The sequence below is a fragment of the Salvelinus alpinus genome, chromosome 30 (genome assembly GCF_045679555.1).
Source record: "Salvelinus alpinus chromosome 30, SLU_Salpinus.1, whole genome shotgun sequence".
Lineage (NCBI taxonomy): Eukaryota > Metazoa > Chordata > Actinopteri > Salmoniformes > Salmonidae > Salvelinus > Salvelinus alpinus.
The window spans coordinates 21657511-21681664 of record NC_092115.1 but is presented as its reverse complement, the minus strand read 5'-3'; the positions used below and the strand labels follow the sequence as shown (position 1 = coordinate 21681664).

General features: G+C 44.7%; 1 protein-coding gene across 6 annotated transcripts in view; it reads right to left on the bottom strand.

Annotated features, from left to right (window-relative positions):
* Positions 1–23214, bottom strand: part of LOC139560315 (cyclin-Y-like) — a 40719-nt gene extending 17505 nt beyond the window's left edge. For 2 of the 6 annotated variants that reach the window (XM_071376974.1, XM_071376973.1), the window contains exons 1-2: positions 22927–23212; positions 22552–22735 (exon numbers count right to left, since the gene is read on the bottom strand). In XM_071376974.1, coding sequence (XP_071233075.1) covers positions 22552–22705 — 154 coding nt within the window. In that variant the 5' untranslated portion in view covers positions 22706–22735; positions 22927–23212. Of the gene's footprint in view, positions 1–9179; positions 9287–22551; positions 22736–22926 lie in introns of those variants that run through there. The other 4 variants (XM_071376976.1, XM_071376977.1, XM_071376972.1 and 1 more) reach the window with 3 other exon arrangements.
* Between the last annotated feature and the right edge of the window lie 940 nt (positions 23215–24154).

Below are 24154 nucleotides of genomic sequence, written 5' to 3'. Positions count from 1 at the left end.
TAACAGTATACACTGTACATCACTGAAACAAATACTGTTTTCAATATAACTGTCAAGCAAAGCTTTAACTCAGTAAACCATAACACAATTCATCAACAGGCAACAAAGTGTTTGAAAAACAACCACACAAATAACGCCGCAAAACATCTTACCAACAGCGCACACGTTCATTCACAATCGACATAAAATGGCAGCTACGTAGCAGTACCTAGCAGTACGAAGCTAGCTGCAACCGAGCACGGCTCACATTACTCTCTGCAAACCCAACCAACTTCCTCAACATGTTACTAAACAAACCTTAAACACTCTTGACATGTTATCAAGTTATTACATTTAAATTACTCTTTTTAATCATCAATAATGTACCTGAAAAAGGGTAGAAAGAATCACGATAGTGATACGGAATGTTTACTCATTGAACGTTTAGTGCAATGAGAAAAAGACCGCGAATTCTCCGTGAACTTGAGTGAAGACCAGAGCAATCGATCTCAGGCTCATAGATTAAGAGCATTTAGTAGATCACAGATTAGCACTTTTATCCACGACAACATAAAGGAATCAACATAACGTTTACACATTCCTCTCACAATTCGTACCCTTTGTATGCTTGACGGATTTTAACAGAATTATATAAATGTTATCAATCTATCAACTAATACTGACTGCATGATCTTCTTAACCTTAGATGTTTTAAGATCCTCACATACTATGAATTTACTAATACTTTTTAATGTATAACAGGCTATTAGTATTTCCTTTAACCTGTCACACTCTCCCCGACAAAATAAATGTTGTCCCAACATTACCAACATTGTCTTCTTCAACAGTCTGTATGCACTGGACCTAGAAAATCCTCTTCTGTAAGGTAGTACTTGAGCAGAGGTCAAGGGTCACAGTTCAAATATAACTAACAAGTTATTCACAGTCCATATCTGTTGACCAGCTGTATAACATAAACAGTCCTTTCTCATACTATTGATCAACAGTCCATCAATTTTAATGATCTAAATGCATAGTCTGCAAATTGTCTCTTGTGACAGTCTGTGAAATCAGTCAGTAGTCCATGGTCAAACATGTCAACTCTGTAGCCTCATGTTTGCTGAAGCCCATACGTGTAAGGTGGCTGAAAGTAACATTGCTGTAGTGATGGCAGCCGTGGAACCAGTCCTGGTGCAGAGTAGACAGGGAACAACTGTGGCTGGATACTGTAGCAGGAAGGGATACCAAGCTGATCATAGCTGATACGTCTTGGAGGCTGTCTCTCTCTTTGTGGCAGCTGGTAGGCTGGTTCCTCAGGTTCAGCAGCATCAGTTAATGAAGGAAAGGCACTTGGTGGACGATCATCACGCAAATTTTCAGCAGGCAAGTTCATCTCCTCAGCAGGCAGGTCTTGAACTGTTGTTGTCTCCTCCAGCCGCTTTTCAACAAGAGGCTGTGCTGGTAGCGTATCAGGGACTGGCACCGCAACTGTCTGTTTCACTGGTGGGGGCCTGTGTTCCCACCCTCTCGCTGGTTCAGCATTCCTCTCCTCAGGTACTGTAGGAGATGTGGGAACCTGTAGCGGCTCATGAAGGTCATATTCATCCCCGCTGTCTTCATCAGAATCTAGAGGATGTGATGCAGGCTGATGTCTCCTTTTTTTCTGACTTTTGTCATCTTTGGTCATTTCTGGTTGCGTCTCAAAAGGTAAGTGGTCACAGGACATGAGCAGGTTTCTGTGCAGGACCCTGGAGCGTCCCCTACCCTTTTCTGGTCTCAATTCATAAATCGGCAGGTCTGAACCCATTTGTCTCACTACTGTGTGAATTGTATCTTCCCAATAGTTACGGAGTTTGCCTGGTCCTCCTCTTGGTGTCAGGTTTTTAATCAGAACTCGCTCACCAGGCTGTAGCACTGAACTCCTAACTTTAGTGTCATAGTACTTCTTACTTCTTTCAGCAGCTTTCTGAGCATTTTCATTTGCAATGGCGTATGCTTCTTCCATCCCTCGTTTCCAGTTCTCCACGTAGTCTCGATGGTTACTGGAACCTGCCTCTGAGCACAATCCAAAGAGCATATCAACTGGAAGCCTGGGTGATCTCCCAAACAGAAGATAAAATGGTGAATAGCCAGTCACTTCGCAACGGGTGCAGTTATAGGCATAAACCAGTTTGTTCAGAGACTCCTTCCAAATTTACTTTTGTGTCTCAGTTAGTGTCTTTAACATTTGCAACAATGTTCTGTTCATGCGTTCCACTTGACCGTTCCCCATCGGGTGGTAGGGTGTTGTTCTGGACCCCGCCATGCCACTGAGTTTCTTTAACTGATGGAACAACTGATTTTCAAATTCTCCCCCTTGGTCATGGTGGATGCGGGACGGGAACCCAAACTTCAGGGCAAAGTCATTGAAGATGAGATTTGCAGCAGTTTTACCTGACTTTGATGTGGTGGCGTAGGCTTGAGTGAAACGTGTAAAATGATCAACAATCACGAGGATGTACTCATATCCCCCTTTGCATCTGTCGAGATGAAGGAAGTCTATACATACCAGTTCAAATGGCTGTGTTGTCACAATGTTTGTCAGAGGAGCTCTTGCTTCATGGGCTGGCTTTTTCTGCTTGACACAGCTACAAGTTTTAGTCACATAGTGCTCGATGTCAGATTGCATATATGGCCAGAAGAAGCGGTCACGTACTAGTGATACAGTGCGGTCAGTACCTTGGTGTCCCATGTTATTGTGCAACTCTTCCATCACTTTACCTTTGTACTGCTCTGGTAGAACTAACTGCTTGCGGGCTGTAGTGATTCTGTACAGAATGCCATCACTGTCTATTGTCAATTTGTCCCATTCTCTGAATAGGCATTTTGTCTTTGGACTGAATTCCTTTTGCTCTTTAACTGGTGGTTTGGAACCAGACAATTTGAAATTGAGCACAGGACGGATGACCGGATCAGATTCTTGTGCTTCTCTTATCCCATCTTTTGGGATCGAGCTGGTTGTTGCAGTGGTTGTCTCACCTTCAGCTGACACTGACATAGCTGCAGCTGAAAGTGACCAAGGTACAACAGCCTCTTTCTGTACCTCAACTGCTTGTATCGTGGCGGCAATGGTGTCTGGTGGAAGCTCCTCAGAACATTCTCTCATCAGTGACTCTACATCCAGTGGCATCCTTGACAACGCATCTGCATCACCGTTCTCTCTGCCTGGCCTGTACTTTATTGTAAAGTGGAAATCAGCCAATTCTGAAACCCACCTGGAAGTGGTTGCGTTCAGTTTCGCAGTAGACAAAATGTAGCTGAGCGGGTTGTTATCGCTGTATACAGTGAAGGACGGAGCATAGTACAAATAATCATGGAACTTATCAGTGATTGCCCATTTTAGAGCTAGAAATTCTAGCTTGCCCGAGTGGTAGTGATAGTTCTTCTCAGCTGCTGTTAAGGTTCGAGAGCCATAAGCAATGACCCTAAGCTTCCCATCTTGCTTTTGGTAAAGAACTGCTCCCAAGCCTTGGTGTGACGCATCAGTGTGTACAACAAATGGCTGAGTGAAATCAGGGAAACCTAAGACTGGTGGGTGAAGCAAACACTCAATCAGCTGTTCAAGAGCCTGTTGATGCTGGTCAGTCCACAGGATTGGCTTGTTTGAGGGCACCACACGACTTAGTTTCTTTGTTTTTGTTTTCCGTGGGTGGTCAGGTAATTTCTTTGAATCTGCTTTCAGGAGGTCATACAGGCAGCTGGCCCTCCTAGAAAAGTCTTTGATGTACTGTCTGTAGTAAGTGAGTAAACCAAGCATTTGTCTGAGCTGGCCCACAGTCTCTGGTCTGATTTCTTTCAATGCTCTTACTGCTTCAAAATCGGCTGGGTCAACTCGGCTGCCCTCTGCAGACACTACTCTGCCCAAATAACGGACCTGGGGTTTAAAGAGATCACACTTACTTGGTTTGAGTTTAATGCCATACTCTCTGAGACGCTGCAAAACTTTTCGCACATCATTCACATGGCTGTCGAAAGTTTTACTGAAAACAAGCGTGTCGTCCAGATAAGGAATGCAGATGTCATCCCGGAGCCCTTCCAAACACTCCTCCATACACCGCTGAAAAGCTGCAGGAGCGTTCATGAGGCCGAATGGCATCCGTATCCACTCATAGAGTCCCCACGGGGTCACAAATGCTGTCAGTGGTCTGCTTTCTTCAGAGATGAACCCCTGGTGATACGCTTTTCCCTGATCTAAGAGGGAAAACCAGGAATTACCACCTAAACTGTCCATGATGTTTTGGACCCGAGGGATGGGCTGGCGGTCGGGATGTGTCTTTCTGTTCAGGTCTCTGTAATCTATACACAATCGGAGGGTCCCATCCTTCTTACGAACACACACGACAGGTGAAGAATATGAAGAGTTTGACTTCCTAACCCAGCCCTGGGCTATGAGGTCATAAAGGTAACCCTTCATCTCCTGATACAGTGGCCTGGGCACTGACATGTATGTGCGCTTGACTGGTTCAGAGTCCTTGAGAGAAATAGTCATTTTCAATCGTTCAATGCAGCCAATGTCATTGTCTGATCTGGAGAAGGAGTGACACTCTTCTCTAAGCATTTGCCTAACAACCTCTCTCTGCTCTTCGGTTAGGTGAGTTAAGCCTACTGGTGGATCCCACTGTTCAGTAGCAGTACATGGGGTTCGAACGCTGGTGTGATTCACTGTGGCTGGGGTGACAGTTTTTTCAAAGACTTGGGCAGGTAACACAGTCATAATGGTTTGTACTGTACCGATTATTGTGCGTCCTAGCAGGGCAATGTCGTGGTCAGTTGGGTTAGAGACATCAAGCCTGATAACTGGAAAAGCACCTTTCCTGACTCTGACTAGTGTGTCAAAGAACTCAAGGTTGTCTGGCCACTGCGGGTTCAGGTCTGGCTGGAAAAGCATTGTCATGTCCTCTTTGAAAGGCTGGGAAGCTACACGGCACTCAATCTGAATGCTACTGTGTTTTGGTACAGCAACCTTCTCTTTCTTGGTTTTCACTGCGTATTCATCTGTCTGTTCTGCGCTAACAGCCTGTATAAAAGCACTCACCTTGTTTCTTTTGAGGCTTGGGAAAGCTGTTTTTATTGTACTGTATCGTTTAGTCTTTTCGGTCATTGTCAGGATGTGCTCGATAACATTGAAACCTATGATGGGATGAGATAGGTGACAGCCTTTCATTACCAGCACTGGGATGATCAGTTCCTTTGTTTCGTCAGTTTCAGAGGCTAGCCGAAAAGTTGTTTCAATCCATCCCAGGTACGGCATTTCAGTCCCATTTGCTGCAGTCAACCTTAGATCAGCAGGTGAGTCCAGGATTTCTGAAACATCTCTCAGCCTTGCGTTTGGGAGAGATTCCTCTTTCCATCGTTCATCAATGACCGATACCTGAGAGCCTGTGTCCCATAGAGCTTGGAGGTGGTGGCGATTCAGGTGACACTCAATAAGGCACTGTCTGCCGACTAGCGACGTGACCTTACGGGGGTGGCGACCTTGAGCTAGGGATGGTAAGGAGTGGGCATTTTCCTCTGTGCAGGAAAACCTTTCACTGGTAGAGTTAATTTTCAGGTGAGTGCATTTTTCCTTGTGTTTAATCCAATGTTGGTTTTGACATACTTTGGAACAGTACAGTGTCTCTTTACATGATGAACATTGTTTCAGGTTCTCAAATGCATCTTCTCTGGCACAATTTGCACATTTCTGGGACTTTTTGGTAGCTACGGTTAACACTCGTCCCTCAGCGGTAACCTTTCCCCGTTTAAATGGGCCTCCCTTGATGGTCTGACTCCCCGGATTTTACATCCAGCTTGAAAATGTTCTCCACTCCCACATCGGAAGCAGTGGGTGCAGCGTGCATCTGTTCTGGCCTGCTGGCAGACAAAACACCTCCTTGGAGCTTGAGCAGAGCGGTTGGCATACCGGTTAGGTGCATATTGATGCTGCACAGGGTCAGGTGCTTGGGACTGACTGTAGTTGCTGTAATACTGCTGCTGGGACACAGGTGGCTGGGGGTCCCTATCTGGCCTCCTAACTGGAGGTGGGGCATAGCCACAAGGCGGTGACCGAAACATAGGCTGCTGTAATGTCTCCTTAATCTGAGCAATCTCTGCACTGAGACCTTTTAGAGAAGCTACACCTGTCTTAAGTTCAGCTAACTCTGTTAACAGTTCTGCGGGTATCTTAGCTTTGGCTTCCTTCATAGGACACTTTGTGGATGGCGTATCTTCAAACTGGACTACACTTACAGTTGTAGCAGGCTGTGGGGCATGAAACCGCTTTTTGTTTCGTCTTTCTATCTCATTAGCACAAGCAATGTTAAGCTTCTCTAGCAAAACCTCATCTGATGTTTCGCTATCTAGCAGGAGAGGCTGCATGTCTATCCTGATACTGTCACTCTGGAGACCTGTAAGGACTGTGTGTAAACACATGCGCTGGACTAGAGCAGGGTCATACTTAAGCCCTGATTCTGACTCCTGGGATGCAAACAGTACTTTTTGCCTCAAATCTAAGACGCGCATCAGGAAGCTTTGAGGGGTCTCCTTGCTATGCTGTGCTTCTGAAGCTAGCTGTTTGTAAAGCTCTGTTGCACTCTTCTCTTGGAAGTGGGAACGCAGGATACATCTAAGTGTGGTAAGCGTTAGCTGGGGTTTACCTTCCAAGTAACTGCGTAGCTGTGAGCCTGGAGAAATAGCCCTGACTACTGCATCTACTATTTCTACCTCAGGATAGCCTCTGTTAAGTCCGCTCTCGATCTGATGGGCAAGGCTGGAAAAAATCAGTTTATCTTTCTGGCCCGGTTCACCTATCTGACCAGAAATTTTAAACTCTTTGCGCCAGTATGAGCTGGGCTGTGCATTGGGTGAGAGCGGCACGCTCCCCTGAAGATTGGCATGGGGTTGGGGCTGACGCAGGGAATCACTGGCTTTGGCTGCAGTAATCTGCTCAGTTCCCACCCTTTGTTGTGGGGTTACAGTTCTCAGTTCTTCTATTCTGTGATGTATTCCGGCTGTTTCAATATCATGGTCAGTTTGCCATGTTTTGTTATCTATGCCACTGATCATATCTGTCATTTTGTCTTTAAGTAGCAACAATTCTGACATGCCGCCATCTTCTAACTCTGCAATTTCCTCTCTTTCAAGGAACATCATAATGTGAGTCATCAGTGATATGCGGGATTTGTCTTGAACATCTCTTCTCTGTTCGCCTGATATGTCAAGGAAATCACATATCTCTAGTAACTTGTCTTTAGTCAGGGTGCGCAATTCTCCTACTACCTCTTCCTGTAGTTCTTCCAAGGCGGTTGTCATCTTGACAGAACAGGAGGAACTTTTACTGTGCAGGAGTTGACTCTGAATTAGATGGTCCTTACTGTCTCTGATGGTCGATCAATGGCCTCAGGTGACACGTACTTAACCACCAACTTCCAGCTCTCCTCGAACAGCAACACTTTCCTCACTGCAGCCTGCCTGAGTTATTATGTGGGGATTTAGCTGGCTCGGAATTCAGCGACCAGGATGTGGAAACTGGACATCTGAGCAGCTATCTCAGCGGAGCCTCCAAAAATGTTACACCCCTGAAAAAGGGTAGAAAGAATCACGATAGTGATACGGAATGTTTACTCATTGAACGTTTAGTGCAATCATTGTACATAAATAACACATTTTACAGAACAACAGATCTACAGGAACGATAGGTTTTGTAGGGTACAAGGCTTATTCAAATCATAACAGTATACACTGTACATCACTGAAACAAATACTGTTTTCAATATAACTGTCAAGCAAAGCTTTAACTCAGTAAACCATAACACAATTCATCAACAGGCAACAAAGTGTTTGAAAAACAACCACACAAATAACGCCGCAAAACATCTTACCAACAGCGCACACGTTCATTCACAATCGACATAAAATGGCAGCTACGTAGCAGTACCTAGCAGTACGAAGCTAGCTGCAACCGAGCACGGCTCACATTACTCTCTGCAAACCCAACCAACTTCCTCAACATGTTACTAAACAAACCTTAAACACTCTTGACATGTTATCAAGTTATTACATTTAAATTACTCTTTTTAATCATCAATAATGTACCTGAAAAAGGGTAGAAAGAATCACGATAGTGATACGGAATGTTTACTCATTGAACGTTTAGTGCAATGAGAAAAAGACCGCGAATTCTCCGTGAACTTGAGTGGAGACCAGAGCAATCGATCTCAGGCTCATAGATTAAGAGCATTTAGTAGATCACAGATTAGCACTTTTATCCACGACAACATAAAGGAATCAACATAACGTTTACACATTCCTCTCACAATTCGTACCCTTTGTATGCTTGACGGATTTTAACAGAATTATATAAATGTTATCAATCTATCAACTAATACTGACTGCATGATCTTCTTAACCTTAGATGTTTTAAGATCCTCACATACTATGAATTTACTAATACTTTTTAATGTATAACAGGCTATTAGTATTTCCTTTAACCTGTCACACTCCCAAACTACTGTCTGTATCATCCATCCTGTCACTTAGCAAACACAGCATGTGTCCAAAATAGCGCCCTATCCCTTATATAGTGCACTACTTTTGACCAGAGCCCTATGGGTGAGAAAAGTAGCACTGACAGAGCCAGACTGAGGCCAAAGCACCATTAGTATGTCAATCAGATATGTAACTAATTGCTTCAGTCTTCCCCTGAGAATACTATTTCTCTGCAACTAAATAATCCAAGAATCTTACTCAACATCAGACAGGGATGTCAACTCAGATTTGTATAATTGCATTATTTGTATAATGGCAAGTGAAAATCAGATTGCCAGTAAATTATTTCCTCTGAGCACATTATTGAAGGCCAATGAGACCAATGCTTCTAAAGGGGTTATTCATGTGATGAGATGCTCACTGATGGGAATAAATGATTCTCCCTTTACTGGTCAATAAATCAATCAACCACCTCACGTACTCCTGCCAAGGCTTAATCTGCTAGAAATGATTCATTAGCAGTAAAGGGGAAGACAAAACAGTAACAGTAAGCGGGAATTTAACTTCTCTCCTTCCTGCAAACTTTGGACATTTCTTTTTGGACAGACATCTTCAATGGTTTAAGGCACACTAATTCCAGGTATAGAGATGATTGGTTTGTGATTACAGCCAATATTTAATGTAAAAATGCTTACCTTTTCTTCTCTTCAAAACCACCAGTTTTAATAGAGGGGGTATTAAAAGGAAATAGGACAGCGTCTGAGCGTCTCTACATTTGCATAATTTCAGATGAGGCCGGTGTCTACAGACAGAGAAGTAGGAAGGAGGAGACAGGAGGGGAGGAATAGGGAGCGAGTGATGGAAGAGAAGAAGAAACAGAAATGGAGTTGAAAGTGGTGGAAAATGTATGAAAGAACAGTGAGATTGACACAGTAGGAGAAACGGGGACAGACAAACTGTAACATAACAGCTAACTTATACAGTTTAAGTCGAAAGTTTACATTCACTTAGGTTGGAGTCATTAAAACTAGTTTTTCAACCACTCCACAAATGTCTTGTTAACAAACTATAGTTTTGGCAAGTCGGTTAGGACATCTACTTTGTGCATGACAAAAGTAATTTTTCCAACAATTGTTTACAGACAGATTATTTCATTTATAATTCACTACTTATAATTCACTGTATAACAATTCCAGTGGGTCAGATGTTTATATACACTAAGTTGACTGTGCCTTTAAACAGCTAGAAAAATTCCGTAAAATGATGGCATGGCTTTAGAAGCTTCTGATAGGCTAATTGACATCATTTGAGTCAATTGGAGGTGTACCTGTGGATGTATTTCAAGTCCTACCTTCAAACTCAGTGCCTCTTTGCTTGACATCATGGGAAAATCAAAAGAAATCAGCCAAGACCTCCGAAAAAGAATTGTAGACCTCCACAAGTCTGGTTCAACCTTGGGAGCAATTTCCAAACGCCTGAAGGTACCACGTTCATCTGTACAAACAATAGTACGCAAGTATAAACACCATGGGACCACGCAGCCGTCATAACGCTCAGGAAGGAAACGCATTCTGTCTCCTAGAGATGAACGTACTTTGGTGCGAAAAGTGCAAATCAATCCCAGAACAACAGCAAAGGACCTTGTGAAGATGCTGGAGGAAACCGGTACAAAAGTATCTATATCCACAGTACAATGAGTACTATATCAACATAACCTGAAAGGCCGCTCAGCAAGGAAGAAGCCACTGCTCCAAAACTGCCATAAAAAAGCCAGACTATGGTTTGCAACTGCACATGGGGACAAAGATCGTACTTTTTGGAGAATGTCCTCTGGTCTGATGAAACAAAAATAGAACTGTTTGGCCATAATGACCATCGTTATGTTTGGAGGAAAAAGTGGAAGGCTTGCAAGAAGAACACCATCCCAACTGTGAAGCACGGGGGTGGCAGCATCATGTTGTGAGGGTGCTTTGCTGCAGGAGGGACTGGTGCACTTCACAAAATAGATGGCATCATGAGGTAGGAAAATTATGTGGATATATTGTTGCAACATCTCAAGACATCAGTCAGGAAGTTAAAGCTTGGTCGCAAATGGGTCTTCCAAATGGACAATGACCCCAAGCGTACTTCCAAAGTTGTGGCCAAATGGCTTAAGGACACCAAAGTCAAGGTATTGGAGTGGCCATCACAAAGCCCTCACCTCAATCCTATAGAAAATGTGTGGGCACAACTGAAAAAGCATGTGCGAGCAAGGAGGCCTACACACCTGACTCAGTTACACCAGCTCTGTCAGGAGGAATGGGCCAAAATTCACCCATCTTATTGTGGGAAGCTTGTGGAAGGCTACCCGAAACATTTGACCCAAGTTAAACAATGTAAAGGCAATGCTATCAAATACTAATTGAGTATGTAAACTTCTGACCCACTGGGAATGTGATGAAAGAAATAAAAGCTGAAATAAATCATTCTCTCTACTATTATTCTGACATTTCAAATTAAATGTGAAATAAAGTGGTGATCCTAACTGACCTTAGACAGGGAATATTTACTAGGATTAAATGTCAGGAATTGTGAAAAACTGAGTTTAAATGTATTTGGCTAAGGTGTATGTAAACTTCCGACTTCAGCTGTATATCTCAACAGGCCTGAAGCACACAGAGCTTGTGACACATTACAAGACATTTTCTTCAAGGCATGAGCAGTGAGCAGCATCTTATATCTGATAATAAACCAGTCTATTTGACATATATAGGCAGTGATAAATGTAAGAGAGAATAAAGACAGTTGAGGAAAGGGTTTCTAGTTTTAAAAATGCTGCATCTTACTTCCTGTTGACTACTCCATGTACAATGCACACGCTAGTCACAGGGGGGGAGAGAATAACATGGCAAGGGACTCATGCAGAGTCATAATAATATATAGACAGTTTCTGACCATATAATCAATAAAGGATGTTCCTTCTGCACCAAATAATTAGTGCAATAAATGGTATCTAGCCACTACATTGATAAATACAAAGGAGAGAACATGTTTAGAACACCCCCAGAAGGCTACAGGAGTTCTTCCCCATTACATTCAAGATGATGTCACTCATCATCAATTACCTCCAAGTAATGAGCTATAAGTCGACTTCAAAGCACCCAGCATGTTAGGTCAGTGCATCCCAAATGGCACCCTATTCCCTATATATTGTGCTACTTTTGACCAGAGCCCTATGGGGAATAGGGTTCCATTTGGGACGTAAGCCGTGTCTTAGCTCACTCAACCCTGAGAGCCCATTATGGACTTAATAACAAGATACCATTACACAAACCTCAGAGAGAGAAGAGAGGAGAGACTCCCTGCATCTATAAACTTAAATAGGAGCGTCAGCTGATGCCTGCCTGGCGCCCTGGTCTGCAGAATGAACAATCATCTTAAAGCAGGATTCAGGAACACAGTAAGCTTTGTGTGACAGAGAGAACATAAGACTGCGTTGTCTCCCCCCCCCCCCCCATCTCCCTCTGAGAGTGTCTCTTTCTTTGTGACCATCTCTCTCTCTCCCTACCTCTATCTCTCTTCCTCTACAAAATAAGTTTTCGCTCAAAGATATTATTCAAATTTTAACTAGAGAGAAATTATATTTATTCTAGAATATTTCCTGAATATAGGACACAGGATCTTTGGTATTGAACATGTTGTCTTCTATACTCAGGTAATGAGAAAAAAGGGCCTTGCCAGTCGGCACCATTCTCAACAGAATAATTGTGTCCCAAATGGCATCCTATTCCCTATTACAGTGAACTACTTTTGACCAGGGCCCAGACACTTGTGAAAAGTAGTGCACTGTAAGGGGTGCGTACTGGCGGCAGAGAAGTCAGGCGCAGGAGAGCAAAAACTGTGTTACAACGGCGCAGTATAATAATAAAATCACTGTAAACAGAACAATCAATACAATGGGTACAAAACCCGTCGCACACCAGAATAACGTGCACAAGCACTTACAATAAACAATTCCGGACAAGGACATAGGGGGGAACAGAGGGTTAAATACACAACATGTAATGATGGAATTGAAACCAGGTGTGTGGGAAGACAAGACAAAACAAATGGAAAATTAAAAGTGGATCGATGATGGCTAGAAGACCGGCAATGCCGACCGCCGAACGAACAAGGAGAGGAACCAACTTCAGCGGAAGTCGTGACAGTACCCCCCCCTTGACGCGCGGCTCCAGCAGCGCGCAGTCACTGGCCTCGGGGACAACCCGGGGGGCGAGGCGCAGGGCGATCCGGACGAAGACGGTGGAACTCCTGCAGCATTGAAGGGTCCAACACGTCCTCGACCGGAACCCAGCACCTTTCCTCCGGACTGGACCCCTCCCACTCCACGAGATACTGAAGGGCCCTCGCCCGACGCCTCGAATCCAGTATGGAACGAACGGAGTACGCCGGGGCCCCCATGGGCCGCTCCTCTGTGTCATACAGCCGGGACAATGCGTCTGCCTTCACGTTCTGGGAGCCTGGTCTGTAGGAAAGGGTAAACACAAAACGGGTGAAAAACATGGCCCACCTTGCGTGGCGAGGGTTCAGTCTCCTCGCTGCCCGGATGTACTCCAGATTGCGGTGGTCAGTCCAGATGAGAAAAGGGTGTTTAGCCCCCTCAAGCCAATGTCTCCACGCCTTCAAGGCCTTGACGACAGCCAACAGCTCCCGGTCAAATCAAATCAAATTTATTTATATAGCCTTTCTTACATCAGCTGATATCTCAAAGTGCTATACAGAAACCCAGCCTAAAACCCCAAACAGCAAGCAATGTAAATGTAGAAGGGTCCCCCACGTCATAGTTTCGCTCCGCCGGGCTGAGCTTCTTCGAGAAGAAGGCACAGGGGCGGCGCTTCGGTGGCGTACCCGAGCGCTGAGAGAGCACAGCTCCTATCCCAGCCCCGGACGCATCCACCTCCACTATGAACGCCAAAGAGGGATCCGGACGGGCCAGCACGGGAGCCGAGGTAAACAGAGCCTTCGGTTGACCAAAAGCCATGTCCGCCTCAGCCGACCACTGCAAACGTACCGTGCCCCCCTTCAGCAGTGAGGTAATGGGAGCCGCTACCTGACCAAAACCCCGGATAAACCTCCGGTAGTAGTTGGCAAACCCTAAGAAACCCGCTGCACCTCCTTTACCGTGGTGGGAGTCGGCCAATTACGCACGGCTGAAATGCAGTCACTCTCCATCTCCACCCCTGAGGTGGAAATGCGGTACCCTAGGAAGGAGACTTACTGCTGGAAGAACAGGCACTTCTCAGCCTTGACGTACAGGTCATGCTCCAAAAGGCGACCAAGCACCCTGCGCACCAGGGACACATGCTCGGCGCGTGTAGCGGAGTATATCAGAATGTCATCAATATACACCACTACACCTTGCCCGTGCAGGTACCTGAAAATCTCGTCTACAAAGGCTTGGAAGACTGATGGCGCATTCATCAACCCGTACGGCATGACGAGGTACTCATAGTGCCCTGAGGTGGTACTGAAAGCCGTCTTCCACTCGTCTACCTCCCGGATACGAACCAGGTTGCAAGGGCTCCTGAGATCTAGTTTGGTGAAGAAGCGCGCCCCGTGCATTGACTCAATCGCTATGGCTATGAGCGGTAGCGGGTAACTATACCTCACAGTGATCTGGTTCAGACCTCGATAGTCAATACACGGGCGCAGACCTCCCTCCTTCTTCTTCACAAAAAAGAAACTCGAGGAGACGGGTGAAGTGGAGGACCGAATGGACCCCTGACGCAGAGATATGTTTCCATAGCCGCCGTCTCCGCCTGTGAGAGGGGATACACGTGACTCCTGGAAAGTGCAGCGTCTACCAGGAGATCTATCGCACAATCGCCGCGTTGATGGGGTGGTAATTGAGTCGCCTTCTTTTTAGAGAAGGCGAGAGCAAAATCGGCATATTCAGGGGGAATGTGCACGGTGGAGACCTGGTCTGGACTTTCCACCGTAGTAGCACCAATGGAAACCCCTAAACACCTCCCCAAGCACTCTCACGACAACCCTGTGAGAGCCCTCTGTTGCCATGAAACAGTGGGGTCATGACAAGCTAACCAGGGTAGGCCTAGCACCATGGGAAACGCAGGAGAGTCAATAAGGAAGAGACTAATTCTCTCCTTGTGACCTCCCTGCGTCACCATGCCCAGAGGAGCGGTGGCCTCCCTAATCAACCCTGACCCTAATGGTCGACTATCTAAGGTGTGAACGGAGAAAGGCACAGCCACGGGAACAATGGGGAACCCTAAACTGTGGGCGAACGATCTATCTATAAAATTCCCAGCCGCGCCTGAATCGAAGAGCGCCTTATGGTGGGAATGCGGGGAAAACTCAGGAAAAGTGACATACAAAAACATATGTGCAACAGAGGGCTCTGGGTGAGAATGGTGCCGACTCACCTGGGGTGACGCCAGAGCACCCTGCCTGCTGCCTCGATACCCAGAGAACCCATCCGGCACCGACCGGCAATGTGTCCTCTGCGGCCACAGATGGTGCACGAGCTGGAACCCCCTCCGGTCTCCCTGCGCACAGCCCCTCCCAGCTCCATGGGTATCGGAGAGGGGGTGCGGGGGGATGGAACCAACAGACCCCGATCTGAACGTCCGCGGGTAGCCAGCAGGTTATCCAGCCGGATGGACACGTCCACCAGCTGGTCGAATGTGAGGGTGGTGTCTCTGCAGGCCAACTCCCGACGGACGTCCTCTCGCAAACTGCAGCGATAATGGTCGATCAGGGCCCTGTCGTTCCATCACCCGCCGGCAGCCAAGGTCCGAAACTCCAAGGCGAACTCATGGGCGCTCCTCGTCCCCTGCCTCAGATGGAAGAGGCATTCACCCCCCGATCTACCCTCGGGCGGGTGAACTCCTCAAACAGGTCCAACGCCGCATCTCCCTTTCTCCACACGGCGTTGGCCCACTCCAGGGCTTTCCCGGTGAGGCACGAGACGAGGGTGGATTCCCTCTCACGGCCCGAAGGACCCGGGTGGACGGTTACCAGGTATAAGTCTAGCTGCAACAGGAACCCCTGGCAGTTCGCAGCCGTCCCATCGTATTCCTGGGGAAGGGAGAGACGAATCCCACTGGGACCAGGAGGAGGGGCGAGTAGTGGAGACACCGGTTGTGCTGGTGGAGGCGCTGGTAGAACTCCCTGTCTCTCCCAGCGGTCCATTGTCTGGACAACGCGGCCCATGGCGGTGCCAAGATGGTGGAGCATTGCTGCGTGCTCCCGGACGCGCTCCTCCGGGGTATCTGCTCCTGCTGACTCCATAAGTTTGGTCCGGAATTCTGTAAGGGGTGCGTACTGGCGGCAGAGAAGTCAGGCGCAGGAGAGCAAAAACTGTGTTACAATGGCGCAGTATAATAATAAAAACCACCGTAAACAGAACAATCAATACAATGGGTACAAAACCCGTCGCACACCAGAATAACGTGCACAAGCACTTACAATAAACAATTCCGGACAAGGACATGGGGGGGAACAGAGGGTTAAATACACAACATGTAATGATGGATTTGAAACCAGATGTGTGGGAAGACAAGACAAAACAAATGGAAAATTAAAAGTGGATCGATGATGGCTAGAAGACCGGCGACGCCGACCGCCGAACGCCGCCCGAACAAGGAGAGGAACCAACTTCGGCGGAAGTCGTGACAGCACTATAAAGGGAATGAGGTACCATTTGTCATGTGCATATGTGAGGCAGATCCACCCAGGAGTCATCTCTGGACAAAGTAAGACATGCTCTGAATTTCTTCAAAAGCAGCCTGCCTGCCTGGCCCGTCAGTCTGAAATCTACTCTTAGTATCAGCCAAGAGATCAGTTCATACAGGGCAAGCATGGGGTTTGAAATAGTGTCGTGATGACCCCTGCTTAAAAACACAGGATGGAGAGTCACTTTAGGAAAGGGCCACAAAGCCATAAATGGGATGTGACATAACCCAGGCTGCCTGGGTCAGACATAACATAACCCAGGCTGCCTGGGTCAGACATAACATAACCCAGGCTGCCCGGGTCAGACATAACCCAGGCTGCCCGGGTCAGACATAACATAACCCAGGCTGCCTGAGTCAGACATAATATAACCCAGGCTGCTCGAGTCAGACATAATATAACCCAGGCTGCTCGAGTCAGACATCACATAACCCAGGCTGCTCGAGTGAGACATCACATAACCCAGGCTGCCCGAGTCAGACATCACATACCCCAGGCTGCCCGGGACAGACTCAGGCTTCTCATTCAAACAGAACTAGATCCAACCTTATACAAACCCAACTTTTATGGCTTGATAAGTCTTCATAAGTCCTTTATAGACGAATTCTTCAGAAGTTGTCGGGTCGTTTTACGAAGAGTACATTTTAAGTGTCTGTAATATTTTAAGTAAAAATGTGCAGCACCAATATTAAATAAAACAATTATGTTATATTAAATGAAGTTTACTAATTATACCACGTGGAAATTCAATGAATCAATTGATTTAAATCAAATCAATTTTGTATTTTTTTTTAACACACTTAACGCCAACATTTCTTCAAGTTGTTACCATCATTGCAAAGCCCTAGTTATGTTCTTGCTTTGACAGTCATTTCTGAAGATAATTATTTATTTAATATGATTAGTGAATAATTTACATCTGTCCCTCATTTTAAGGTCAACCCTGTTATGTGAACAGAACTCTCGTTTTATTATGGTGAAACTATTCCATTTTAAATTATTTTTTCAAAAGAAAAATAGTTTAAAAAAAATGTTTTTATTTTTTTTATTTCACCTTTATTTAACCAGGTAGGCAAATTGAGAACACGTTCTCATTTACAATTGCGACCTGGCCAAGATAAAGCAAAGCAGTTCGACACATACAACAACACATAGTTACACATGGAGTAAAACAAACATACAGTCAATAATACAGTGAAAAATAAGTCTATATACAATTTGAGCAATTGAGGTGAAATAAGGGAGGTGAAGGCAAACAAAATATATATATAAATAAAAATATAAAAAAGGCCATGGTGGCGAAGTAAATACAATATAGCAAGTAAAAAAAAAACAACAACACTGGAATGGTTGGTTTGCAGTGGAAGAAAGTGTAAAGTAGAGATAGAAATAATGGGGTGCAAAAGGAGCAAAATAAATAAATAAATACAGTAGGTAAAGAGGTAGTTGTTTGGGCTAAATTATAGATGGGCTATGTACAGGTGCAGTAATCTATGAGCTGCTCTGACAGCTGGTGCTTAAAGCTAGTGAGGGAGATAAGTGTTTCCAGTTTCAGAGATTTTTGTAGTTCGTTCCAGTCATTGGCAGCAGAGAACTGGAAGGAGAGGCGGCCAAAGGAAGAATTGGTTTTGGGGGTGACCAGAGAGATATACCTGCTGGAGCGCGTGCTACAGGTAGGTGCTGCTATGGTGACCAGCGAGCTGAGATAAGGGGGGACTTTACCTAGCAGGGTCTTGTAGATGACCTGGAGCCAGTGGGTTTGGCGACGAGTATGAAGCGAGGGCCAGCCAACGAGAGTGTACAGGTCGCAGTGGTGGGTAGTATATGGGGCTTTGGTGACAAAGCGGATGGCACTGTGATAGACTGCATCCAATTTATTGAGTAGGGTTTTGGAGGCTATTTTGTAAATGACATCACCGAAGTCGAGGATTGGTAGGATGGTCAGTTTTACAAGGGTATGTTTGGCAGCATGAGTGAAGGATGCTTTGTTGCGGAATAGGAAGCCAATTCTAGATTTAACTTTGGATTGGAGATGTTTCATGTGAGTCTGGAAGGAGAGTTTACAGTCTAACCAGACACCTAGGTATTTGTAGTTGTCCACATATTCTAAGTCAGAGCCGTCCAGAGTAGTGATGTTGGACAGGCGGGCAGGTGCAGGCAGCGATCGGTTGAAGAGCATGCATTTAGTTTTACTTGTATTTAAGAGCAATTGGAGGCCACGGAAGGAGAGTTGTACGGCATTGAAGCTCGCCTGGAGGGTTGTTAACACAGTGTCAAAAGAAGGGCCAGAAGTATACAGAATAGTGTCGTCTGCGTAGAGGTGGATCAGAGAATCACCAGCAGCAAGAGCGACATCATTGATGTATACAGAGAAGAGAGTCGGTCCAAGAATTGAACCCTGTGGCACCCCCATAGAGACTGCCAGAGGCCTGGACAACAGACCCTCCGATTTGACACACTGAACTCGATCAGAGAAGTAGTTGGTGAACCAGGCGAGGCAATCATTAGAGAAACCAAGGCTGTCGAGTCTGCCGATGAGGATGTGGTGATTGACAGAGTCAAAAGCCTTGGCCAGGTCAATGAATACGGCTGCACAGTACTGTTTCCTATCGATGGCGGTTAAGATATCGTTTATGACCTTGAGCGTGGCTGAGGTGCACCCATGACCAGCTCTGAAACCAGATTGCATAGCGGAGAAGGTATGGTGGGATTCGAAATGGTCGGTAATCTGTTTGTTGACTTGGCTTTCGAAGACCTTAGAAAGGCAAGGTAGGATAGATATAGGTCTGTAGCTGTTAGGGTCAAGAGTGTCCCCCCCCTTTGAAGAGGGGGATAACCGCAGCTGCTTTCCAATCTTTGGGAATCTCAGACGACACGAAAGAGAGGTTGAAAAGGCTGAAATCCGGTGATGAAGTAGAAAAAAATCCGGTGATGTGGTAGAGAAAAAGCAGTCCTATATGCTCTGGGTTGATATCGCGCTTGCAGACTGTCAGGTATTGGCCCGAGCTGAAGCTGGCTGGTGTCCGAGTTAAGGGTGAAGACCGCAGCAGTGGCTAACTGACTACTAGCTAGTAGCTAGTTATCTGGCTAGCTTCTGATTGGGGTTACGGTTCTAAAGTATAAAAAAAATTTGCAGATCCGTACCACATTGGGTGAGGCGGAATGTATATTCAGTTCCTAAATGGAAAGTGAAATTAAAATATATACGAAATGCATACGAAAAATACGAGGACTATTTACGCGGGACAAGACGGGACAAGACAAACACACGTCCGACTGCTACGCCATCTTGGATATCTAGAATACACTAAATACACTTCTACACTAAATAATAGTGTAGAAGCTGGTTCTACTATTTTTTGCCATTTTCTGGTGTTTGAGCTGAGCGAGTTGAGCATAACACATCAACCCTGTTACCCATAGATAGGCTAGAAATATTTTAACAATGTCATTTTTGGGGTGAAGCTTGCATTCAATTGCTACTCCCGGTTGCCACAACAAGCTTCCATCTCCCCTGTCACAAGGAGATTTATGGCTGATTAAGATGAAAACCTCAACTCTGTTACCGTCAACCCTGTTAAGTTCAAACCTCGTACGTTCAACCCTGTTACGTTCAACCCTGTTACGGTCAACCCTGTTACTTTGTTGGCACTTACTATTGTCACTTTTTTTTATTCAACGCCTTGAGATGGGAAAACATGTTTTTTATGAAGTTGTGCTCATTACTTCAGAATGTTAAAATTAGGTGAAATTACGTATATTATTTTTTACCAAGTTACACTACACAAAATGTACTCTATTCGTGGAACGACCCTGTAGTTCTTTTAAAAGAGGGACCCAGAACTATTTTTACAAGAGTATTCTAATAACAAATACTGAGATTTAGTCCATGAGAGTCTTGGGGTTAACAGTCCATCCTTTCAGAAGCGAATAACCCTCTTTATAGTGTCTCATAAGACTCCCCATCTAAATGAAGGCATTAGTTTGTCTCTCTCAGTAGTGATTTGTCCCGCTGGGCATGTAATTTGCATCTACAGGCTTCAGCTGCTGCTGTGGTAAGACAGCTACAGATAACACACACACACACAACTGCTGTGGTAGGACAGCGACAGACAGCCCCGCTGATCAGTCTGCCGTTCAGAAGCACATCGCCATCCTGTCTATGACCTCACTTGCAGACCTCGTTCCAAATAGCACCCTATTCCCTATATAGTGCACTACTTTTGACCAGGGCTCTGGATGCTCTCCGACAGACACCCAACATTGTATAAACTGCCTTAATTTTGCTGGAACCCAGGAAGAGTAGCTGCTGCTTTGGCAGCAGCTAATGGGGATCCATAATAAATACAAACACATTCACCTATATGCTCCTTTCAAATCACAAAATGAGCAGTCCACAGTATCTCTCTCTGTCAGTCTCTTCTTTAATCTCCCTCCCTCTTTTTCCCCCTCACCATCCATATGTGTAGTAGAGGGATACTCTGTGTCACATTGCTCTCGTCTTCAAGCTAAATCTCAAAAGCAGAGGTGTTATTGGTGGTGTTTCTAGGGACTTGCAAGGCTGCTCCAGAATAACATGCTGGGTGCATTAAACCCACACCACCAGATTATGGGCTTGCTGTTCTGTCCATTCCAGCTCTCAGAAGTAAGAGCCAAGGCAGAGTGAGACACAGCCTATAATTAAAACTGTACAGACAGTCACATATTCTATCCACCACTGTGGGTTCACTGTGGCTTGGACATACCCAGTGTTTGAATTGGACCGGTACACACCGGTACCACCACCTCAAAATATTCTACTGCTTGAGTAACAGAATATCTTATAGAATATTGGATCAAATATTGTGGAGTACTGTCACCTAAATATATACAATACTGGGCTAGACACAAAGTGAGTACCGGCCTATATTTAAATCCACTATAAGCACTGGACATGCCCATAAGAAATAGTGATGAATCTTCAGTGGCCTGATGTCATGATAGGGAATGGTGGAAACCCCAATAGCAGTTGATGTCAAATGTGCAGACTTTGCAGTTCATGGATTTTCAGACATGCATGTTGCTGAACAGACCTTACAATATCTCATTTCAGAGAATTTAATCTCTACGGTCGGTCCAGCTTGAGTAGGTTATACCCATTTAGTAGACACTTTGAGAGTAAATTTATCAATTTTTAATATATGTTTCAATAAAGAGTGCTATACCATGCCACCGTTGGTGTGTCTTTCATGCTCCAAGTGAAAACAAAGAGAAGCATTTATGAACAGGATGTTGTCTGTTCTGGTGCACCAAGGCTGTCCCCCCAAATGGCACATTATTCCCTATAGTGCACCACTTTTGACCAGGACCTACAAGGCTCAGTCTCCGGTCAAAAGTAGTGCTCTTTAATGGGAATAGGGTGCTATTTGGGACAACCCATATTTCAACATGTCACATGGGACTGAGAGGCAGACTGGATGCCCATGCTGCCTGCCCCCATGTATAGAAATACCTATGTAATAACATTCAGATAATCAGGCTGGCCTAATATATGCATTAAGTCAATCACAGAGATCCATTGCCAGGGGGAGGAGAAAGCCCTGCATATATTATAAATGACCAATAAAGGTCCCACACTAGTAAATGTTGCCGACATGCAGCCTGGTCTCATACACTAGATGTAGCATAGTAAATATAAATCCTGGATACTAAAATTAGTATGGTATGTTACATTTGGTATGGTTATATAAAACAGCTGGTTACTTAAGGCAACAAATTAAGTAGGGTGGTTGGTCAGGGTGGATGGGTGGGCATATTACACTAACGTCTAGCAACCCAAAGGTTGCGAGTTTGAATCTCATCACAGTCAACTTCAGCATTTTTGCTAATTATCCAACCTTTCAACTACTTACTACTTTTGAGCTACTTTGCAACTACTTACTGTGTTAGCTAACCCTTCCCCTAACATTAACCTTTTTAACTAACCCCTCCTCTAACCCTAACCCTTTAGCTAAACCTTCTCCTAACTCCTAACCTAGCTAACGTTAGCCACCTAGCCAGAATTCCTAACATATCATACGAAATGGGTGATGGACATCTACAAATTAATGCATACCATATGAAACTTAAACTATATTAAATGGAGTGTCTTGGTTTCCGTACAGAATAATACGAAATACTCTGAGACCAGGTTGCAGCGACATGTTATATTTATAGCCTACTTGGCAAGCCAAACCAATAAAACATTCAGTGTGAACTTCAAAATGTTGAGTCGTGTTTCAAAACACTCACAACCATCACACGAGAACATTAAACATTAATAGGTCTACATTTGGCAATTATTTTATACTTTACCGTCGACATTCTCTCGGTCGCTGATGTGCTGCAGGTTGCAGCCCGTATCCTCCCTACTCAACTCCGGCTCCGTGTTGTACGACTCCAGCCTCGAATGAGCATTTCTTCGGAGCTTCGGACTTGAAGACACACAGCAAGAGGTCGTGCTCCCCATCTTTCCAATGCGTTACAATGTTGCTATTACCTATTGGAAGAATGACATCGGTAGTTCAAATCGCTACTGAATCGGGGAGGAGGATCAAAGCAACGAGGGTGAAACCACCGCCGCAACCAGCACATGAATACACTGTCATTGATAAATCCTCCAACAACATCTGCGACTAAGCAGAGAAATGTTTCGCATTTTACACTGTAAACTGTTTTTAGCCAGCCTACCTTCTTCTAAGTAAATCAACTAAGCTTCCACAGTCGGCCAAGACAACGCATTAACCATGCTTTTGAACATGACTAACGTTAATTTCTAAATCATCCATGCCTGATGAGGAGGAGACATCGTCGTTTTTATCAGTTGTAAAGGGAATGTAAATGGAGCTCTGCGATACACATGATCGTGAAGGCAACACAGTTGTAGCTTGAAAAGGTTCCGGTTCAAGTGGGTGGTTACAAATTAGCTCAGAACCTCCTGTCATGATCACATCAGAGACACATATTCCCAGATCACAAAGACCCACAAAGAATTCTATAAACTCCCATATCTTTTAGGCGAAATACCGCAATGTGTAATCACGGCAGCAACATTTGTGGCACGTTGCCATGAGAAAGGGACAACCAACGGAGCACAAACAACATCGTAAATACCACCAATATCTTTCTGTTAATTTAATTCAATTCAAAGGGATTTATTGACATGGGAAACATATGTTTACATTGCAAAAGCAAGTGAAATAGATAATAAACAAAAGTGAAACAAATAATTTAAAAAAATTATAATAAATATACTCAAAAGTTCCAAAGGAATAGACATTTCAAATGTCATATTATATTATACTGTGTTGTAACGATGTGCAACTAGTTAAAGTACAAAAGGCCAAATAAATAAACATTATTTATCTTTCCCCACTATTCTTACTACAATTATTTACACATTGCTAAAACACTGCACATAGCTGATATTATAAACTGTGTGGTTCAAGCCCTGAATGATGATTGGCTGACAGCCGTGGTATATAAGAACTTATACCAGGGGTATGACAAAACATTTATTTTTACTGCTCTAATTATGTTGGTAACCAGTTTATAATAACAATAAGGCACCTCGGGGGTCTGTGGTATATGGCCAATATACCATGGCTAAGGGTTGCGTCGTGCATAAGAACAGCCCTTAGCAGTGGTATACTAGCCATATACCACACCCCCTCGTGCCTTATTGCTTAAATATAACACTTGAAATGTCTGTTTTTAAACTTTTTTGAGTGCAATGTTTACTGTTCATTTCTAATACTTTGTGTGTGTGTGTGTGTGTGTGTGTGTGCAGGGGCGGACTTAGCGATTTGGAGTCCCCAGGCAAATAAAAAAAGACCAAATCAGATGTGGCTTTGTGTCACTACAATATAACAACAGTAGTATGGATAACTAATTATTCCAAAAGCCTTATACAGCCTGG